Genomic DNA, 20,740 nt, shown 5'->3' with positions numbered 1-20,740 from the left:
CCTGCAGGTTTTAAGTGACCTTGCTGGGACACTCATCATGAGGCAGCCACACTCGCACAAACTGCAGGGAAGCCTGATAACCTACATATACCTAGCTTCTGGGATGGCTCTGCAGCCAAGCACCCCGCCTGTTGTACCCCAACTAATTGCTGTACAGAAAGTTTGGGTACGTCTTCATAATTGCATGTTTTAAATCAAAAGACATTTTTTTCCCATGCTAAGGAGAGCCCTGGAGGCAGTGCCTGTAAGTCAGAGCTGAGGTACTGCCATAGACAAATGAGATTTGTATGTTGAGATGCTTATTGATATATTGATAGCATGTGGGGGGAAAAACAGGGATTTCAGGCCCCTGTGAAACTTTCAGAAACACCTCTTAAAAGCACTGCTGAGATCTCTCTAAATGCAGCCAACAGAAAATGGTTGCAAGGGACAGGAACAGCATGAACAGAGCTCGGAGCAGCTTTTGCACTCTGCTTGCACATGTGAAAGCCAGCAATTAACCCAGAGATGCTGGCTTCAGAGTAATCCAAAAACATTCTGCTGATTCGGTTACTTTCTGCAAATGAAGAGTGCGACCAGTGCCAAAACTACATGTATGCCATAATTTTAAATGCTTCATGCCTAGATTCAATAACTAAATCTGCATTTAGGCATGTAAGTGTCAGGACCTGTTTTCAGAGATCTGTGGTGCCTCATCTTTGCTGTCAGAGAAGAGCTGTATTTCTGCATGTGAAAGCACTGGACTGAATGCTTGACATGGTTTAGCCATCTGATTTTAGACAGTGTCACCATGAACATTTCCTTCTACAGTTTTTTTTTTTTTTTTCCAAACCTTTGTCCCTGAATTAAACAGACTGCAGCATCAAGAGAATCTGAGGCAATTAGGAGCTTCTTTTGGTGCTGAGCAGAATGGCAAAAAGCCTTCAATCTGTACAAGACGGGGTCACACTGAATCAGCACTGGTAAATACAGAGCAATCCTTTCCAGTGCTTAGCTATTGGCGATAACAACTCAAGTAACCTTTGCAAACTGCAGGACGGAGGAGAGACATGATGGTCCTTGGAGCACCTGTGGAGGTGTTGTTCCTCACTCGCTGAGTGACTCATCTGTGGGCCAACACCAAGGCAGGTGAATTTATGATCTCTTGCACAAACTATAAGGATAGATCCTATTTCATGAGGAATACTTAAAATTTCTGTATTCCTAAGGATTATTTTTTTTTATAATCTGTTACATCTTTTCTCTCCAAAGTATACCTAATACCAACTGAGTTCACAGCAGATATGGATGTAAGACTCTCCCTAGGCACCTTGTACCACTGGCAAAACATCCCAGGGTGCACAGAGCTAAATGTTATTAAAATTGAGTTTGTATTGAAGGGCAAGGGAAGGAGAGAATGATTCCTAGTATTGCCATGTTCAATCTTATCACATCTCTTTCCTTTTAGGGAGTTGCTATCAGTGCTCTGCCATCATAATCTGAATTTTCCCAAAAGTAGATGACTTAGGGCCCACAGAGGCATTTAGCTGACCTAGAGCTGCTGAGTCCTGACTGGCAGCCTGAGAAACATGATAAGGAGCAAGAACAACATCTTTCAGACATCAGTCTCTTTTACTGTCACCTGTCTCACCCTGAGCAAACTTACATTAATGCCATTCAGTAGAAATAAATGTGAAATCATTACAGATATCTTCACTACAGAAAATCTTTTTGTTATGTCCAACTATGGAAGTTAGAAAGTGACCGCTTTTTTTTTTCTCCAAAAGTATTTTTTTTTTTTACAACAAAAACACCACTCCTATTAAATTATCTTTACCATTTTTTAAAGTCCTATATAAAAAAAATGAAAATGCTGCTTTTATGTGCTTGCATTTTAGAGCATGAAAGTGTGAATTTGCCCTTTAAAATAAGCTGTCATTTTTGACTTTATTTTTTATATATAGAAATAAGTAATATGTAATAATTAGACATATATATATGAAACAGGAACTATATATGCCATTTAATAGATAAATAATTTGTTTTGCTGGAGACATTCAGTATTTTTAGACATGCTGTACATGAAGACTTTGTTCTCGGGATATTGTCAAAACAGCAAATACTAAAGGATAGTGAGTGGTGGCAGGGCAAGAGCAGCAAAAGTGTTTCAATCACAAATGCCAGTTAGAACCACACAAATGAATAAATGTTATGAGGCAGTAGCAGCTCTGAATCCACAGTCAAACCCATGCCCTCAGACTGGCTGTCCCTCCAGGAGAAGCCACTGGGGAGCCCAGGCATTATTCTTGGCTGCTGGGCATTAATTTTTGTCCTTTTTAATATGAGGAAAAAAAATACACAATCTGCAAACATTAACAGAATATGACAGAAGTAAATTTGCTTACTTGTCCTTGGGGTCTTCAAAACCCTGAAAGAAAGGAAAAGGATACAATGGTTAGGAAACAGACTGACCTTGAGAACACAAAATATTCCCGAGATTGGCATTTTGGAGAGGAGTTTTCAGAGCGTTTACTTTTTAGCCATGGATGGAGAGCCTTACCAACCCATGGCAATGTTTTGTGCTGCCATGTCATCAGGCAGACAGAACAGTTTTAGAAAAAATGCATGGCTTCAGATATAAAATGATGGAAGTAAAGATAAGGGAAATGCTTCATCTGACTGCCGGCACACATGGTTTGAGAGACAAAACTCAGGCTTGATAACATGGGACAACTATTTCATTCAACAAAATTGCACCTTTTGATGTCAGGACTTGGCTAAGGGAGCTGGATGCATTTTGCTTTTCATTTCTTCAGTAGGAACCTTAAGGGGTCTCCTTCCATCTCCCCTCACTGCACGCACACAAGAAATATGTTTTCTTGAATAAGACTACAGGAATTATTTATAATTTTTGCAATAGCCCAAATATTCATAATTCCGTCAGGGCCACCTGAACTGAGCAAGTGTGTGTATTTAAAGGTCATCCACAGTTTAAGTGGCTGGAAGGACTCAGAGAAAAATACATATAGAGGCACAGTTTTACATGTTTAGCATTATCATACCTATCAGACCCAATGCCATGAAAATGGACATTTTGCATAGGCTGAGACAAAATCTGCCCTTTGATATCTTGCCTTAAATTTAAGTGAATTTAAGAAAAGTTGTATATTTAACACACAGGGTCAAATACACAGGCACGGGATTTGTACCTTGTGTTCCAAAACATAAAACAAATGTAGCTGGGAGATATGTAACATTCCTTTTGTTTTCCTCCCTGAGACCTCAGGCCCGAACCGCTTAGGGCATGTGAAGATGTTCCAGCTGCCGGACCTGCATCTCTCCCACGCTGGGGGGAGCAAACTGAGGTTTGTCCTGACGGTGCATAACTACAAGTCAAACCATTTGGGCAGAAGCTTTTGTGCAGCTGCCTTGTCTGACACTGTCAGAAACAAGAACATCGACCTCTCCGTAAAGAACAGATTTTGCTCTTGCAACGAGTTAGTGCTGTGGCATTATGGCGATGGGCAGAAATAAATCCGACAATGTCCCTGAATGACATCAGCTTGGCAAGGGGTAAAAAATGTCTCTGGTCCCTAAGGTCAACAAGCAGGACAGCGATTCACTGAGACCAATGCCCATTTTTACATCCTCAGTTTCAAATGAAAACCACATTTCAAAATAGAAACTGCAACTCCAACTTAACCCTTCTGATATTCAGCTGAAGGAAGTCTCTCAGTCCCGCGTACTAACCACCAGTGGATTAAAGTGCAGTGGGAAGAAGGAAACAGTAATGTTGATTCAACGTTAGCATGTGCACTTATCCAAGCCAAACAAAACATGTACTTTTGATTTCACATTAAACAGTGATGAAGGGATCATTCAACTTTTTGTCATGTGTCTTTTTTTTTTTCCTTAATCATTTTACAGTTGTCAGGAATATCTGATTTATTTATTTATTTATCCACTAAGCGATGCTGCAACACAGTGCCAAGAACAAAAGCTCACTGATTAATCATGGAGACGAAATGCTCAGTAATTTGTCCAGTGTCATAGCCAGTTAGGCTAAAAAAAATAAGAAAATCATCAGAAGATGGATAGCTACCAGCCAACAAACGAGGGGGAGAGAACTGATGTGAAAACAGACAGTACTTGCTTATTAGATAGCCATCAAGTTCACATTTTCTAGCTTATCCACATGGGAACTGGATGACTGATTGCAGTTGGAGCGTCCCCTAAAATGGTCTGATTTTCATGGACAGCTAAGAAACTGTTCATGAAGCTGTGAAACTAAGTACAGATATAAAAGTCCTGCCTTCTAGGTGCATATGTTTGAGGATACAGGCCAACAGGTCAATTTACAAAGAAACCTCAGCAAAGTTATTCTCAAAAAATGCCAATATTTCACAATATCTCAAGTATGAAAATACATGTAGGCTGTATGTTTAGCTGGTCATTTGTATGAGTGATCACTTAATCAACATTAATTTAATTCTCCCATGCTTCTCTCTGCCAGCAAAACTGTGGTAATGAAAGTTTCTAAAATAATACAGAATTAATTGATCTAGTTCTGCAAATTAAAATACTAATTTGTGCTTGAAAGTTGGAAGCTTGGAAGTTATTCAAGCTGGCAGCTCAAACAAAATTGGTGTTTCAAAACTAAAAACTCACAATAAGCATACTTCAGGTAAGGCAAAAGAGGAAAAGGGAAAGATTATTATATTTTATTTCCTGGATCTTCATCTAACAAGGCTAAATATTTAAGAGTGACTTGAACTTTAATTAGAGAGAATCAGCTTTAAATTAAATGTAATAGGAACCTCTTTAAGTTAAGCAAATTAAATGATTCACTTCAAATGTTCCCATTTCATGAGAAAGTCTCTTCAAGCAGAATTTCCAAAAATGGAATTGCTATGCAGAAAGGTCTGCAAGATTATTTTAGGAAGAAAAAAAAAAGCACAAAACAAAACCAAAAACCAAAAAACACATATGCAAAAAAACAAAACAAAACAAAAAAACAGCTTCTTAAAAACTGATATTTTATTACAGGAGATCTTTCTTATTTGCATTGGAATGCTTTGCTAGGATACAGCAAAAAATGTCTCAAGCATCTGGTTTTGACCAAGGATTTTTTTTTCCTGTCCACTGAAGCACCAGTCTCTCAACTGCATACTAAGAATCCTTTTAAGCAGAGGAGATATCACACACACAGTGTCATGCTGCTCGTGTGTTTCAGGCTGGAAAGGAAATTTCCCCTAGGCTCTGGTTAATGTGTTTGTACCTCCTCCTGCTTTGTGGGCATGCTTAGTCCATAAGAATCATTTGAAAATAGTCACTTAAATTATTTCCTTCCCCTTGCAAGAGACTCGGCCACTAATGGCACACTGGTCTTTTCTCTTTTCCACAGCTAGCAAACAGTTTTATTTCTTGATGTCTTGGATGCTTTGCTCCAATTTGCTCCCTTTAGCTTAGCATAGGGCTGCTTGCATGAATTGGAATGGTCTGTTATACCCAGGATTACCACTAAGCATGGTCAATCTTGCAATTGAAATCTTGCAATCTTGAAATATGGGCTACGTGGATTTGTCTCTGTTCCTAAGAATTAACACACTCATGGTATAGTAGAAAAATGACCACAAATCACAAGTTCCTCAAGACAGGCAAAACAGCACAGACACTAGGGACAGCTTTCCTCCCCTGCCCATCCTGCACAGCTGGCCATGTCCATACTGTTGGTTTGCCTCCACTGCTGGAATAATTCCCCCGACCTTGCTCACGTATCTCTGCATGGAGCTCCATCCCATGTGCAGAAACATCTCCAGGTGAAGGAGCTCAAGCAGGAAAGTAAAATAATGGGGGTTGCTGCTGCAAGCAGCCCTGGCCTCTTCTGTCCTTGCTCCTGCTGGAGTCTGGGCAGCTGTGCTGGGCAGTGCTGTACCCAGCCTGCGCGGGTATGGAAAGGGTTTGAGCTCACCAAGGCTATGCCAAGCCTGGCATTTCTGCACACACATATATGGAAACCTGAATGCCCAAATGCTATTGGAAAAATAGCCAATAAATATCAAGTGCCTACCATTTAGGAGAGAGGGAATAAGAGGGTAGGAAGAGAAGAAGCCAATTCCTGGAGTAAAGTATGTAAATCCCCTCTTGATTGCTCATGGACCTGTGCCCAGCAAGCTGAAGCAGTGCCGATGGCTTTCCAGGGTGCTATGAAGAAAAGGCTGGGAACTGTCAGCAGGAATGAAAATGGCAATAGTGGTGATGGCTTCAAGAATCAGACAGATGTGAGTTCACAGGAGTTCAGGAATAGCTCCACAACCATGGTGATGGAGTAGCTCTTGTTAAGGCCAGAATTCCTTTTCTCTAGAAGGAAACCTAAGGCATGAGATGGGTCTTATCACAGTGCCATGCTAATGGACTTCTGTATATAGGATCTCATGCAATTTTTATTCAATGACATTTTAAATATCCCTGATACCGGAATTTTCCCCCTTCCCCCAGGAGGCTGCATTATTCTGCCATTAGATTGCAAATGTAAAGGTAAAAGCATTTAATAAGTGCTCTGAGACTAAGACAGTTGTCTTGCTGAATTCAGGAATATTAACCCAACCTTAGCTGAATCAGCTCCCTCACAGGCAATAGTACCTACCAACGAACAGTCCTGCTCTTTCTTCTCTTCTACGTGGGATTCTTAAAAAACAAACATTTTATGGCAGGTCAGGTGGCTCTGAATTTACAAGCACTTACTTTTAATGACCATCCTTCAGTGGGAGTAGACGTGCAGAAGGAAAAAAAGAAGGAATGTTATATTACTACATCTGTCCCAAAGGTCTACAATTTTATGAGGGACATTTTATGAATATCTATTGCACTAAAAGCTCATATGACTTCTATCTCTCTGCTTGACTTCTAAATTAACTAAGCCCTTTTCTTTGAAGATTAATACAGATTCCTTAAATAGAATGATAAAGTGTTTGTCAAAACCATGACAAGCTGACTGCTATACCATAATGCTTCGAATCAAGAACCATTAGAAGTAATAAGTCTAACTTTGAGAACATTAGCTGTAATTATTAACATATTGTAAATATGCAAAGAGAAGTGGAATAGACTTTACATCCTTTTAACTTTTCAGTTAGCTCCAAAAATAAGATAGTGGAGGGGCTGATGAGCTCTATGACCTTCTTAATGGCAACGTGGTTGGATCGCATGGATTCCACCTTAAAAGCTTTGTTGGCAACTCCAGCAAAGATCGTAAGGGCAAAAATGTCAGAGAAACTAATTTTGCTTGCCCTTTGCTCATCTCTAGCACAAAGACCCAAATAAATGGGACTTACATGATTTTAAAGCAGAAATCAAAAGAACTTTAGACTTAGGGTCAAGAAGATTGGGGGCAAAATGAGGTTTGTAAGAGGTCAGGCCAATTTACAAAGCACAGGTGCTTTACAGTGACCATGGAAAACACAAAAGGAGACAGACAGGCACAGAGTGGACATAGTTAAAAACAAACCTGGCATGGCTCTGCTGCAAAACTAATTATTCACCTCTGTTTTCAGTACTGTTTTACATTCTACCTTCGTCCCTGTGGTCAACAAGGCAAGGCTAGGAAGACAGATGCTGTTAGGTGTAAGCGCAGAAACAAAACTGAAGGACTTTAAAGCACTCAAGCCAGAAATAATGCAATTTCTATACCAGAGTCCAGAAAGAACTGGCACATAAAATACACAGTCTGATGGGAAGGGTATTTAACAAGCATCTAAGTGCAGAACAACAAACTGGCACAAAACCAGTTTATGAAACAGATATAATGAGTGTGTCTGCTATAGCTGGAGCATAGACTAATGAGTACTGAAAAGGAAAGCTGAAGTGCTCCCTTTCTGCATCCCACCCCACTTGATAAATAGACTTTCATTCCTCTGCACTGCTCACAGATGGCGAAACACTTCACTTTGTTCTGCTGAAGATGATTTGGTACACAGCCCATGGCAGTTGGACTGGACCTGACCAACCACATGGATTTATTTGGCCCACCAGATTTATATTCTGTAGAACATAAATTGTTGCTTTGAAATAGGTTTTCCCACCTTAATTTTAATTAACTTCTGGCTCTGAGCTCACACCTTGGAGAAGTGCAGGTTGCTCACACTTTCCAGTTTTCTGTCTGAATCCAAATTTCTACAGGTCAAGGATACATTTTCAAGTGAAATGGTTCTGTGCCTCACTTGTGAGCAGTGACCATACCTTGCAAAACAGAAAAGATAAAAATAGGTAGTCGTAGGAATGCTCTGACTTAGTTCCTGGCTCCTTAATCTCTGTGCTTTCATCTCTACACTCCAAATGATGACAAACAGCACAATTCTACAGAAATTGCTGTCGAATAGCCTTCTAATCAGAACAGCACAGATGTAGTCAGACCACATCCAAACATAACCAGCCTTAACCAAAGTCACCCACTGGTGCTGACCACAGCTGCTCACCACCTCTGAACATCAGACCCAAAGCTGCTGACCTGCCACAACTTCATTTCCAATGTCCACCTGTGCTGAGCTGCCACTAACATCAGAGGAAGTGTTCCTTGCATAAGTAGAAATGAGTACCTTTCTTTCTGTAGGTTTAATTTAGCAGGACTAAAAGACTGGATGACTCTTTTCGGTAGTGTCTTGACCCAAGCTGCCTTTTCCTGTATGATTACAGTTTACTCTAGAAAGGGGTACACGATGGTGGGAAAATTATCAGTGCAAGACTTCCATGCAAATATTAAATTCTACCTAAATTTTACAAATGCAGCTGCAGATCAGCTGTTGCAGATTGCTGACTCTTACCCCTCTTAAAAAAAAAAAAAAAGAAAATCAGGGATGATTGCAAGCCCTGATCATCTGGAATAAAATGTAAGTTTGCAGACGAGGACACAAAACTGTACAAAGCCTCTGACAACTTGAGCAATGTACAATGCTTTATATGGCTCCCACTCATTTATGTGAGATCACACGGAACATTTGAATCAGACAAATCCTCTTTTCAGAAGTGCCAAAGCAATTATACGGCATAACTGTGGGATAGGATTCCTCCCCTTGCTGTTTGTCAGCTATCTAAACATATTGACTATAGAAAACCCAGACTAGATTAACAACTTCCTCCAGGTCTGTGGCAGTGGATGGGGATTACAGCAGAGTGGATCGCATGAGAGTTTGTCCCTGCTTGATTACAGGAGTTCGGGGGGTTCTGAATATTACAATAGCAGCAAAAAAATAGTGGGTCAAATTCTCCATTGGGTGCCCTCGTCCAACTCTGCTGACGTCAGTGTTGCTGTTACCAGATTTAGCAGATGATTGCTGGAAAAGAGGATAATAGTGACCCCGAGCTAAATGAAAACCTTTAGAAGGAGGGCAAGCCTTCTGTGCCTCATTCATGGAGTCAAATCCATTTCTCTTTGATGGGGCTGCACTGCTGACTGAGGAAAACTTGCCCCACTGACTTTTAGTTTACATTTTTGATCATTTCTGATGTTTAATCAGTATACTTGGCACAAAACCAGGTATAGTGCTTGTTCTTCTGATGCACCTGTTTCCCAATTTTCATTTCCAAGTAACAAGAAAACCTATTGTAAGGGCAACCTGGGGACAACAAAGGGTGGAAGTGAGCTGTATTTGTGACTCAACATGCAGAGAGCTGCCTGGCTTAAGACGGGGCGAATAGTACAAAAAATTATATTTTATGCTTGAATGACCAGGCTTGTAGACAAGGGATGTTTCATTAGAAAGTAAACGCCACACAAGCAGTCAAGTATTGTGCAGGAGACAGCACAGAGCTCTGCATGGTGCCACGAGGCATCAGGCTGTGCCCACCTGAAAGCAGAGCTTGTTCTTTACTGCTCCAGCCATTCCCAGGATGCAATTTTTAACCTCACCTCACATTTTTAACATCTGCATGCAGTCATATTTCCCATACATTGCATAAACTCTATTCAGTTTCATTTCTGTTTTACTTTGTAACTAGCACTGAGCTCATACACCATTTCATTGCAAATTAAATGCTTCATAAGTCTTACGCAGGCTCACAACAGAAACATGCTCAGACTGAAATCAGCATCGCTGATCTTCAGGGTTTCCTCTTTCTGTTCCTAAACTTCCTGATGTTAGACCTTTCCACCAGCTGAAAAAATAAAAGGAAATCTGCCAGGCACCTACGACCAGGCTCAGGAATCCCATTAGCGCTCTGCTCTTGTTGGATTACAAGGACTCAGAGGTACCTGTTTCTGAAGCAAACCTTCCCAATGGCATGTATTAGTGGAACAAGCTAAGCTGCTTGGCTGTGCTAGTCAGTGTAAAATAAATACAATGCTGTATGACAGAAACAATATCAGGGCTTTGCATGGCTGACCAGACCTCAAGGCACAACTCATGCTTCTGGTTTTGGGAAGCCAGACAGCATTTGGCTGTGGCAGTCTTAGCTGGCCAGCGTGCCACTGGTGTTGGGGGTGCTCCCTCAACTGGGAGGCTGAAGTGCTGATGTCTGCCGACTGGGACAGATGATCCGTACTGAAATGGATGCTTGCTAAAAGATGAGACAAATTTTGAGATAAGAATCACATGGCTAAAGTACCTGGGCAAATCCTACAGCTCTGGGTAACCCTAAGAAGATGACGCACTCAGTTTGCTAGGGTTTCTACTGGACTCTCCCGTGCTGTTGCAAAGGAGGCAGAACTCCTGCCAGGACATAAGAAGAGCAGCTTTGGCTGTAAGGCCTCTAAAATGACCGATGTCTTCTGGGCAGCATGAGTAAAACCTCAGTAGGAGTATGGGGCTCAGTGCAGGCACTGCCTGCTATCCATGAAATGGCAAGTGCTCAGAGAGGAACAAGAATACAGAAAAAGTAACTACAAAGAGGAAAAAATTAAACTCGTCTCTATCTGCCATGAATAGTCTATACAGCACCATGTTTTAAAACTAAAGAGAGGGAATTTGAAGTGAAAGATCGAGAAAAATAAACCGTCGACAAGGATGCTCAGCACAACTGTGGGATTTCCATCCTTTCAGGTTTTTAAACAAGGGCTGGGCAAATATTAGTCAGAAATGAGGGTATAGCTGGCTCCTGTCCAAAGACGGAGATAGATGCCTCAAAGGTTTGTGCAGCCTAGACCGGAAACTTCATAAAATATTTAAAGGTATCTTCTGTTCTTTATGCCCTATGAATTCTCATTCTTATTTCATATATCAATATTGATTTTTTCTTGTTGTCTTTGTATTTGTAAATTGTTTTATGACCCTCCAGACTGAAAAGCCCTGAAGGAAATAAAATGTTTTCAGCAAAACCAGGAGTTTCACAGGCTCCTTATGTAGCCTGTTCCTAGTATCTATGTTTTTCCTTAACTTAGATCTTCCTTGCAACCACTTAAGATGACTATTTTTCATCCTGTACTTTGCAGACACGGAGAATGTTTTATCGTTATATCCTGTCCTTACAAGCAAGCCTTCATGTATCTGAAGACTTTTGTTCCTCCTCAATGTTCTCCTTTCTAGACTAAACAAACCTCATGCTTCAGGCTTCAGCCCTTCCGCACAGGTCATGCTGCTGAAACTCTCCTCATTTGTAATTCTCTCCACTGGACTATCTCCAGTTCATCCACATTCTCCTACAGGATTGTAATCCCAAACGGCACATGGCTTTCCAGCTACAGCCTTACTAACGCTGAGTAGAATCATTTGTCATCTAGAACAGCCCTGTCATTTTGGAAGGTATCGATATTTGCCTTTTGATCATTGTTTACAACAAACCTCTTTCAATTTACAGTCAACTATAATCCCCAATTTTTTTCTTTTTTACATAGTTTCGTATTTCTGATGAAAACTAAGGCACAAGCATTATTTCCAGAAGTCTAAATTTCATCAGTATTTATAAAAGCAGTCTGAGATCTATACTGGGAAAAGCGAAGTATTTCTTAGTAACGTATAAATATTGTTATAGCTATAAATATACCTGTGCACTCAAATGCTTTGAAGTCAGTTTATTTCTGAACGTTTTGCAATTACAAACTGGGCCAGAGAAGCAGTGGGGAACACGAGGCTGGTGTAGGGAGATTTGTGGGAGCTCTGTTCCCCTGTGTACAACACGAACAGTGCAGAAGGAGCAACCCTGGTGCCTCCTGCATGCTGCCTCCCTGGAGGCTCAGCAGGGCAAGAAAGCCACTGCCCAGTGATGGAAGGGGAAAGAGGAGGTCTGAGAGCAAACCAGGGCATCGGGAGATGGAGAGGCTGCTGGCCAAGAGAGGATGAGCTCGCACTGCTGCGACCTCAGCTGACTCGGGCACCAGCTAGCTAGGGTAGGACTAGGGAAATAAGTCCAGTTTTCCAGAATGTTTTAGATTATTGCTGCGTGGACATGTGTTTGATATTTTCTGCTATTTATATGTGTGTGCGAGTGCCTGGATAAAGTCCTGTGTGCCCAGGGGAACAACTGAAGTCAGCCGGACCCAGCAGAGGTTAAGCTCCAAGCCACAACACGGAGAGAAGCAGGGGCTGATGGCAGGGTGCCCACCCCTGAACCCTGCCAGACCCCACCTCAGTGTGATGTCGTGCCCATGCCCACTCTCGGCAGAATGTCAAAATACCATGACAAAAGAGGAGGAAAAAAAGGAGCAGGCAGCTACCTTTGATGTGAATCTGTCTCCTCCCAAACTACTAATAAATCCTCAGAGTACCGAGAGCTACCAGAGTCAGTGTTCAAAGGAAAGAAAGAAAGACAAAATAACTCTGTTTTCTTTTAAATAAAACAGATCCCTCCCAAAAATGCTATTCAGGGAACTTTAATGTTCTCTTTTGGGGAATTCTAAGTAGTACCACAGAAAACTGCCTCTCTTTTTTTTTTCCTGGAAATATGGTTGCCTTCGTAATGCAACACGTTCTAAGTCTTGTGGCAAAAAATTATGTCCTTTGTAACCATCCATTTTATCCCCTATACACAAATTTATGTATATCACCGTATCAATATAACGTAACTGCACATCACAGCAACATCACCCTGCACCTGACAGTTCTAGCTCACGGCCACACTTACAAACACTTACTTTGATGTTACAGGGCTAAGGAGCTCCAGGTTTTAAAGAGGAAGGCAATGCTGCACTGCTTGCCTGTGGCTTACTGCTTTGACTAATCCAACCTTGCATGCCCATAGTTTTCGAGAGACAAGGCTACGTATAATGACATACAAGAGGGTTGGGGGGTAGGTGGGTGAAGTGGAACAACGAGAACATTTTCAGGAGCTTTGAAAGCTGGTGCGGCTTACTGAGATCAATGACATGTCATCCCAGAGGAGGGCTGAAAAAAGCCTTTGTAGTTCTGCTCCCCTTCTGTCTGTCTGTATTTTGCACTTCTAAGCAGGCAGCTTCCAGTGTGCATGTGCACGAAGACTGTGTGCACTGTGCATGCATTTAAGCACACACAGCATCCACATAAGGCAATGTTAGAGATGGTATACAAATAAAGTACTGTGCAAAGCTGGGTGGTGCAAGGAAATGCTTATTTAAATCAAAAGCTAACAGAGAGAGAGAAAGAGCTGAGAGAGGAGAAAAAAAATTGCTCCTCTGATATAATCAATAAGATGTCCATCTAGCAGATATTAAAATGGTCTCTAGTCCACAGAGAGCAGCATGTTTTTGTTTTGACTAAAGCAGCTCAGAGATACAGCAATGGGAAATACTGTAAATAATAGATTTAAAAAAATGTTCCGCAAGTACAACAGGAAGTTTAGCTGAAAATAAGTAATAATACATCTGAAACAGGTTTAAATTGGTTTTCAGAAAATAGCATGACACAAACAACACAGACAAAATCAGCCTCTCAAAAGAGAACTTGGTACAAGAGGCAGCACAGAAACAGATTGAGTGGAAAAGATTTTCTGAGCTGCTGAATTTATAAAAAGGTAAATACCATTACAAGAAATGTTCAAAATAAGAAGAAGAAGAAGAAAAAAAGTGAATCCTTTCCTCTTAAAAGTGAGGGGCAGTGAAGTTTTTAGGACTCGGCTTGGTATTTCAATAAATAATTATGTTTTTCCAACGGAACAACCAGCTAGACATGGCAAACTGTAATTAACACCAAGAAGCATAATACCATTTGGCATGCTTACACCTTGTTTCTGAACAGGAGGATGCAAGAACTCCTTAACAGCTATTCAAAGAAACTTATAATTATAATTATGTGCTAGTGTGATTAGGCTCTTCTAATAATGTCATGCCTATTGAGCGCAACCTATTGAAAAGCCCACATAAAAAATGCACAGTTCCACAGATCTGTACGCTTATGTCAGAAACCCTAATTTGAAGATCTGAGAAATGAAAGAAATATTACTATGGAGATTAAGAAATTCAGTTTAGCACTGTAAAATAATATTATGATTGAATAATATTAGCACCAACTATTAATAAATCTGCCAGCATTTCCCATTATAAGACACCATATGCAGTTGCCTTTAGCTATGCCAAGAAATTTAAGCTGTGGTTGTGAGCCTCATGTTAAAAAGTTCTGTAAGCCTTTGGTGACCTGTAGCAAAACTTTGACTTTGGGCAACAAATATACACTCTTGACTGTTTACAAAGGGCCAAAACAGCAGGATGAACTCTTTGCAGAAGGACTTTTAGTCATGCCCGTATGAACCACAGAGGGAACACAAAAAAATCCCCAATCTCTATTTCAAGAGCTGGATATGCAGCTGTATATCGTGTATACAGAATGACTAACAGAATGTGGTTTGCAGTCGTCAAACAGCTTTGTCATTACCAATCTGACAGACATGTTCATGTGTAAACAAGGTAAATATATTTTAATTTTGTCCTACGTTACCCTGACATATAGAATGTTAAAAGAAATTCATTTGTTTAAAACTTCATCTAAAGATTAGTAAGCTCATAGAACAATCCGCATACCCATGTAAATTATTACATAGGTGCTAAATGCTTTTATTATTATTAATAGCCTTCTTTATAATAGAAAGTCTCTTTTAATCATATTTATTGCAGACAACAAAGATATCATCTCTAACTTTATGTAAAATAAGCCACAAAAGTGCTCTCAGCCCAATTGTGTTGGTAACTGGCTATTGTTCATTTTAATTTAGAAGGAATTAAAGGTATAATTATGAAATGAAGATTCCTGATACCTTAGGCCAATTAATCCATGTACATTATAACATATTCTCGAGAGTTAAATGCAGTGGCATGATTCCTGGAGACTCACAAGTGTATGCTGGCACACAGCTTAGAGAAGGTGAACAGCATCTGCCTGTTATAATCAAAATAAGGAACCTTTGCAGGTGATGAAGTCTGTTATGAACTAATAGAAATGTATGTCATCTACCATTTGAATGCTTGGGTTACTGAGCAATTCCTGTAGCTAATCACATCTTCTCAAACAGCCTGGATGAGTTTTCAGAACGGGGGACAAGTCAGACAAAGGAGCCTTCTTTGTGCCATTCAGCCTCCCTTCCCCTTCCAAACAGCCCTGCACCTCATCTCACAATCACTCACCTCCAGATGTACCAATTATTATTACTTCTGTAGTCAAAAAAGAATTTACCTCCCCCATTTGGAAAATGCCCTGAGGGCTGCAAAAACCTTCAGACAAAGCAGGGAGGGTTATATAATGCTGTATCGAGAAGAAAAGACATTAATGTCCATAAAGCAAGGCATTACCATTCTCTTCATCTCCTTGGAGACCTGGTGAGCTCCGAGGTGGTTATAAAAGGGCCTGTCGACACCCCAGTGTGGCGGGTTATGGCTGATGGAGTTAGTGCGCTGGCGGTTCATCTTGGCTATTGTGGCTTTCTCGTCTTTCTGAAATACAAACGAGAGAGAAATGCAGAGGAAAATTTGAAATGTGTACAAGGCAGTCATCCTCCAAGTACCCCTCCCTTCTGACCTCGGTTTTGCACCTTGAACTCTGTGAAATGGCTTCTGATCATGAGCAGGCCCAGCTCAATATTTCTTTCTCCCCATGCACAACTATGTGGCGAAAATTTTTAGAATACTTACCTTAAATGGAGCTCGCTATTTTACTTAATTACTCATTTTCTTGTTTCTAATAGCCACCAGAACCTGTGCAGGCAGAGGGGGCATTCCAAAACAGAGGTATCTATTTTCTTTTTAATAAGCCAAATAATTTCAGATATGAAATTGCACTTTCAAGCTACAAAAAGGGTCCTCAAAAAAAAAAGAAAAAGAAAAAGAAAAAAGGTTGGTGTGTCTGCAAGAGAAATAACATGCAGAATGAGCTGGTGAAAGAACAGGAATGTTAAAGCTCTGGGAATAACAAACACCCATCTCAATAGGTGCAAGCAAGGCACTTTCCATACTTGCAGGATGAGAGCATCGTCCCAGAAATGCCAAGAAGAGCATGTAAATCTCGTAAACAACTTAACTGTGTAACTGCTAAGGGCAATAGTATTGCACAGTGTGACAAAACAGTCTCCTCTGCCCTGACAGTAGCTGCGAATTTTGTCATTGGCACAACTTTCCTAAAGTTTGGACAAGGTCTTTGGGTATGTTATTGGAGACGGTTTTGCATCTTGGTTGTATTTGGAGTTTACTGCAAAGCTTGTAGACTACCTGCCTGAAAGGTTTCATTCAAGTTCAATAACAATTGAAAGAGCACAGAAGTGCTGCAATTATCACGTCCTTACTTAAACAGAGATAAATTTTGTAGAGTTTGACAATTTGGGTAGCATGAATGGCTAAAACCTGTCTGCTTATTACTTGAGAGAGTGAGCCTATTTCAAGAGAATTACTGCTTCCATGTGATTGCCAAAAATTTATGTGAAATAGTTAATTTGGGGTTTCAGAAAGTGTTCAGACAACTGGATAATTTAACAAGAAAGAATCAGTTGTTTTAAACTTAGAATTTTCACTTAAGTCTTGCATGACAATACAGGTTGGTCTGAAGCTGTTTTTGCCCAGAATCTGCTTTCCCTATCTATTTATTTTGATACCTTGCTATTCACTGTAACTTGTACCTGTCAGGAGTTTGCAAAATACCTGGTGTTATTTCCATGGTAACCAGAGAGTTAAATGTCAAGTGTTATGCTGCCTTAAACTTATTTATTTTTTTAAAGAAAGGGGAAAAAAAACGCACTGTTTAAAGTCAGTGCTGGGGAAAGCTGCCTGATTGACAAGTATGGGAACTCATCATCTCTTTCTTGCAAAGAAGAGATAACTCTGATGACAACATTTCCCATGGGACTGCAAGCTCACCCAGCAGGCACCAAATATTCCTGGGGAGGTAGTCCTGCAGGCTTCATGGCCATTTGCTGGGGACACTTGTGACAGGAGCCCTGTGTAGGACACTTGTGATGGTGACAAGCAGTGGTCACTGCAGCCCTGTTCCCACCCAGGAAGAATGACTAACTTAGCATCTCATGGAAACTCAGTGCCCTGCTAGCAGCCACCTGAGTCACTAAAAAGGCACCAAGGAGTTGCTGTGGCACCGTGGGAGCAAACCCAAAGGAGATGCCAGCTCTGCTGGTGGGATGTTTGCTGGGGACAGCCCGACGTGATCCCACACTGCCTGTCCCCAGGGCTACAAGTGCCTCCCACGCTGCTTCCTCCCCACATCAAACCCACCACTGCCCCATCTGAGAGTGCTGAAAGCTCCATTGCTTGGCACCAGCCGAACTGCACATGAGCAATCATGACAGCGCCTCTGGATGACCTCCAGGAGAGCAGCGCTATAAATGTTTCTAAAAATACACAAGTGTGATGCAACACCGATGTCCGGATTTGATATGATTTGGTTTGGTTTGAGGTCTTGTTTTTTAAAAGTCATTACACTTTATAGTGTCTGCAATCATTTGCAGCACTTTTTTTTTTCCCCCAGTTATGGACTGTTTTTTCATAGTTATAATTCCTTTTTATGTGATATGATGCCAGAAAAGTGGTAGAAAATAGAGTTTCATTATCTATATGCAAATATACATTGTTTTCACTAATAGACGTGCCACTGCCAATCCATTCTATTACAAATTGGTGAAGGGTTTTCAACCAGAAGCAATCAAGAAGTGCAGCCACTAAAACTAGTCTGGGGACCTATAAAAACAAAGCCATTTAGTTATGTTACACATACCTTTACAGCAGCAGATGATAAAAGGTACATTCAGTAGATTTTTGCCCATGGCTTAGAAAATTTGCTTAGAATTTGAGCAAAGCCTTAAAGCCAAAAATTCAAGCAGATGTACTAAACCTTCTTGACCAGTGAGTGACCCAGCTACCTGCTTCTCATGTGGGTTAACTCTGAAACAGTACTTTCACTTCATGCCAATCACTTAATTTGAAGGGAATAAAAGACCTCATACATGGATATTGGCACGTCTGGGTTGAGGAAAGGTCGGAACAAATAGGTAAATACATACTTTTGAGATTGTTTCTAATCTTGAGGTCAGGCACCATAAATTATCCATGGCTACATGCACTCTCTCAGTATTTCCCCCACCCCCTTAAGAAGGTTTAATTCTTTACCTAAAAGATTGTGAACTGCATACCAGTAATATCTCCAATCAGATTAAAACACACATGTATACAGAAAGAGTGGATTTTTTGCTTTCTAACGTTACATGGTATGCTACTTCACTATCTTGAATGGTAGGACTTTGTCATTAACATCAATACTTATTCAAAAACATTTTTTTAAACCTGATATTTCTAAAAGTTGAGCTAATTTATTTTCTGGAAAATCACTTGTTCAATGGGTGATGATAATAACAAACTCTCAAAATGACGGATGAGAATAATCACAGCTCCTGTACGGAAATTTAAGAGGATCCCTACTCTGTTTCTTCCTGGCTAACTGGCAGCCTGAGGACAACTTGCACACACTGCTACCTAAAGCATAACAAAACAGGAAAGAAGAATAAAGAAAAGGCACAGACAATGCCTTCCAGTTCTTCTCACTATAGGTACTACCAACAACAGGAGCAGGTGCAAAAGTTTCTGACAGCAGCCTGTTTTTCAGATTCAGAGTGGCTATGCTCCAGAAGATGTTGTGGGAACTGTTCAAATCTGGACTCGCAAAGCGCCTGTAAATCTTATTCCCAGAGGTTTTATTGTGTTCCCACCACCAGTTCCCACACCCTGAGCTACAGTACTAGTGTAGCAGAAGTGCAGAAATAGCTGGGATTTTCATAAAATTGTCAGTTGCATAAAGCATGCCTGTTACTTCTCTAGTGTATGATTGGATTTTCCAGCATAGGCCATCACTACCAGCACAACAAAGTGGTGAAGCCCGAGCATGGATCAGACATTTCTCATTCAGCTACACAGTGTTCTTTCAATTGTCTTGAAGTTGCACTGACATGTGAATGGTATTTCTTGCAGTAACACACGGTCCAATCATTGTCTTCATAAATCTACATGAGTGGAACCCCGCTGAGTTGTGATTAAATTCGTTCAATTGAGGAATCATCACATTAGACTGATGATGTTTTAGTAAAGTCACATGCACAACATTTAAATGACCATTTTGTTTCTTCAGCTGGATGGAGTTCCAGGATGCTATTTAGAAAAGAATGAGAATTGTTTTTCTAGGAGTCACAGCCAAAGTTTTGTCGAGCTGTTTCAAGGCCACCATCAACAATGCTTTCTGAAACTGTTGTGTACCTGCTATTGTTTAAAGAAACACCCATATTTACTGCAACTGAAAGGCATTAGAAAAAAATAAACATTTTTTCAGTTTGCCGACTGCGTGCACTCAGTGCAGTGTTTAGTCAGCAGTATTGCTCATCAGTTGACAGTCATGTTTTGTTTCCACTTGTGTTCAAAGCAAAGTGTTTCTCCAGTCTTCTAACAATTTTGTGGACTATAAAATCTAACGTGTTGTTAAAATCCTATTCACCTTAAATGAAGACCACTTTCCCACTCCACCAAACACAGACTTCTGCACCCTTCAGAGAGCAAAGCTTCTATCAGTGGTTAGAACTGATGTTGTGCTGGTTCTGCAAATCAACTGGTGCAGCACCTGATCCCAAAGCAGAGCAGAAAGTTGTCCATAGCCACCAGATGACGTGCTCCTATACAAACTCCAGAAACTCAGGCAAAAGAAGAGCTTGCACTACTGGATACCACGATAATAATTAAACGGCATGCTGTAAGAACAGTGGAAATGTGATAGAACAGTTGTAATGACCAGGACAAAGGTTTTGAATAAAACACATTACTGCAGAAGGACAGATATAAAATGTGGAGAGGTGGGGTACAGAGCTGTGCATTAGGAATGCTATGGTCTGCAAGGTAAACTGAAAAGTATAACACAGATAAAACAAAACCACTTTGTAGCAGAATGAAATTGTACTGGGTAATGCTAGGTAGTTTGCTACAATGCCTTGGGGCTAAGTTTGGAAACCAGTGACAATCTGGGTAATAGACAGTAATTCTAGCTGGTAAGTCTCTGTTTATCTGGAAACACTGGCTTTCCAGATAAAGAATGAAGATGCAAAGCCAGTAATAGAGGAATGGCAAAGACCTCCTTAGAGAATTCCCATATTTATTTCATGCTAAGGTGCTAAGCTCAATAGAAACATATAGCCAAACAAATGAGCAATAAATAGTGAATAAGGGCAGAAGTCACCCCATATAAATCACCCTATATCACCCAAGGGTAACAGAGGTTCAAAAATCTACATTCCTCCAGAACTGAAGGAACAAAGTGTTTCTCTTTTCAGATAGTCACTACTGCCACAGTCGAGGCAAAAGCGAACAGGGATCATAAAAATAAAGTTATAAAGAGAA

The 20,740-nt window shown here is 40.6% G+C and overlaps 1 protein-coding gene across 3 annotated transcripts in view; it reads right to left on the bottom strand.

Moving 5' to 3' along the window:
- Nucleotides 1-20,740, bottom strand: part of ADCY5 (adenylate cyclase 5) — a gene marked incomplete at both ends in the record, with an annotated part of 211,880 nt that overhangs the window by 27,399 nt on the left and 163,741 nt on the right. For all 3 annotated transcript variants that reach the window (XM_084289672.1, XM_084289671.1, XM_084289673.1), the window contains 2 exons: nucleotides 2,385-2,407; nucleotides 15,662-15,802. In XM_084289672.1, coding sequence (XP_084145798.1) covers nucleotides 2,385-2,407; nucleotides 15,662-15,802 — 164 coding nt within the window. The remainder of the gene's footprint in view (nucleotides 1-2,384; nucleotides 2,408-15,661; nucleotides 15,803-20,740) is intronic.

This window comes from Netta rufina (genome assembly GCF_964035555.1).
Source record: "Netta rufina genome assembly, chromosome: 6".
NCBI classification, from domain to species: Eukaryota; Metazoa; Chordata; class Aves; order Anseriformes; family Anatidae; genus Netta; species Netta rufina.
This window is presented reverse-complemented; position numbering and strand designations above follow the sequence as displayed.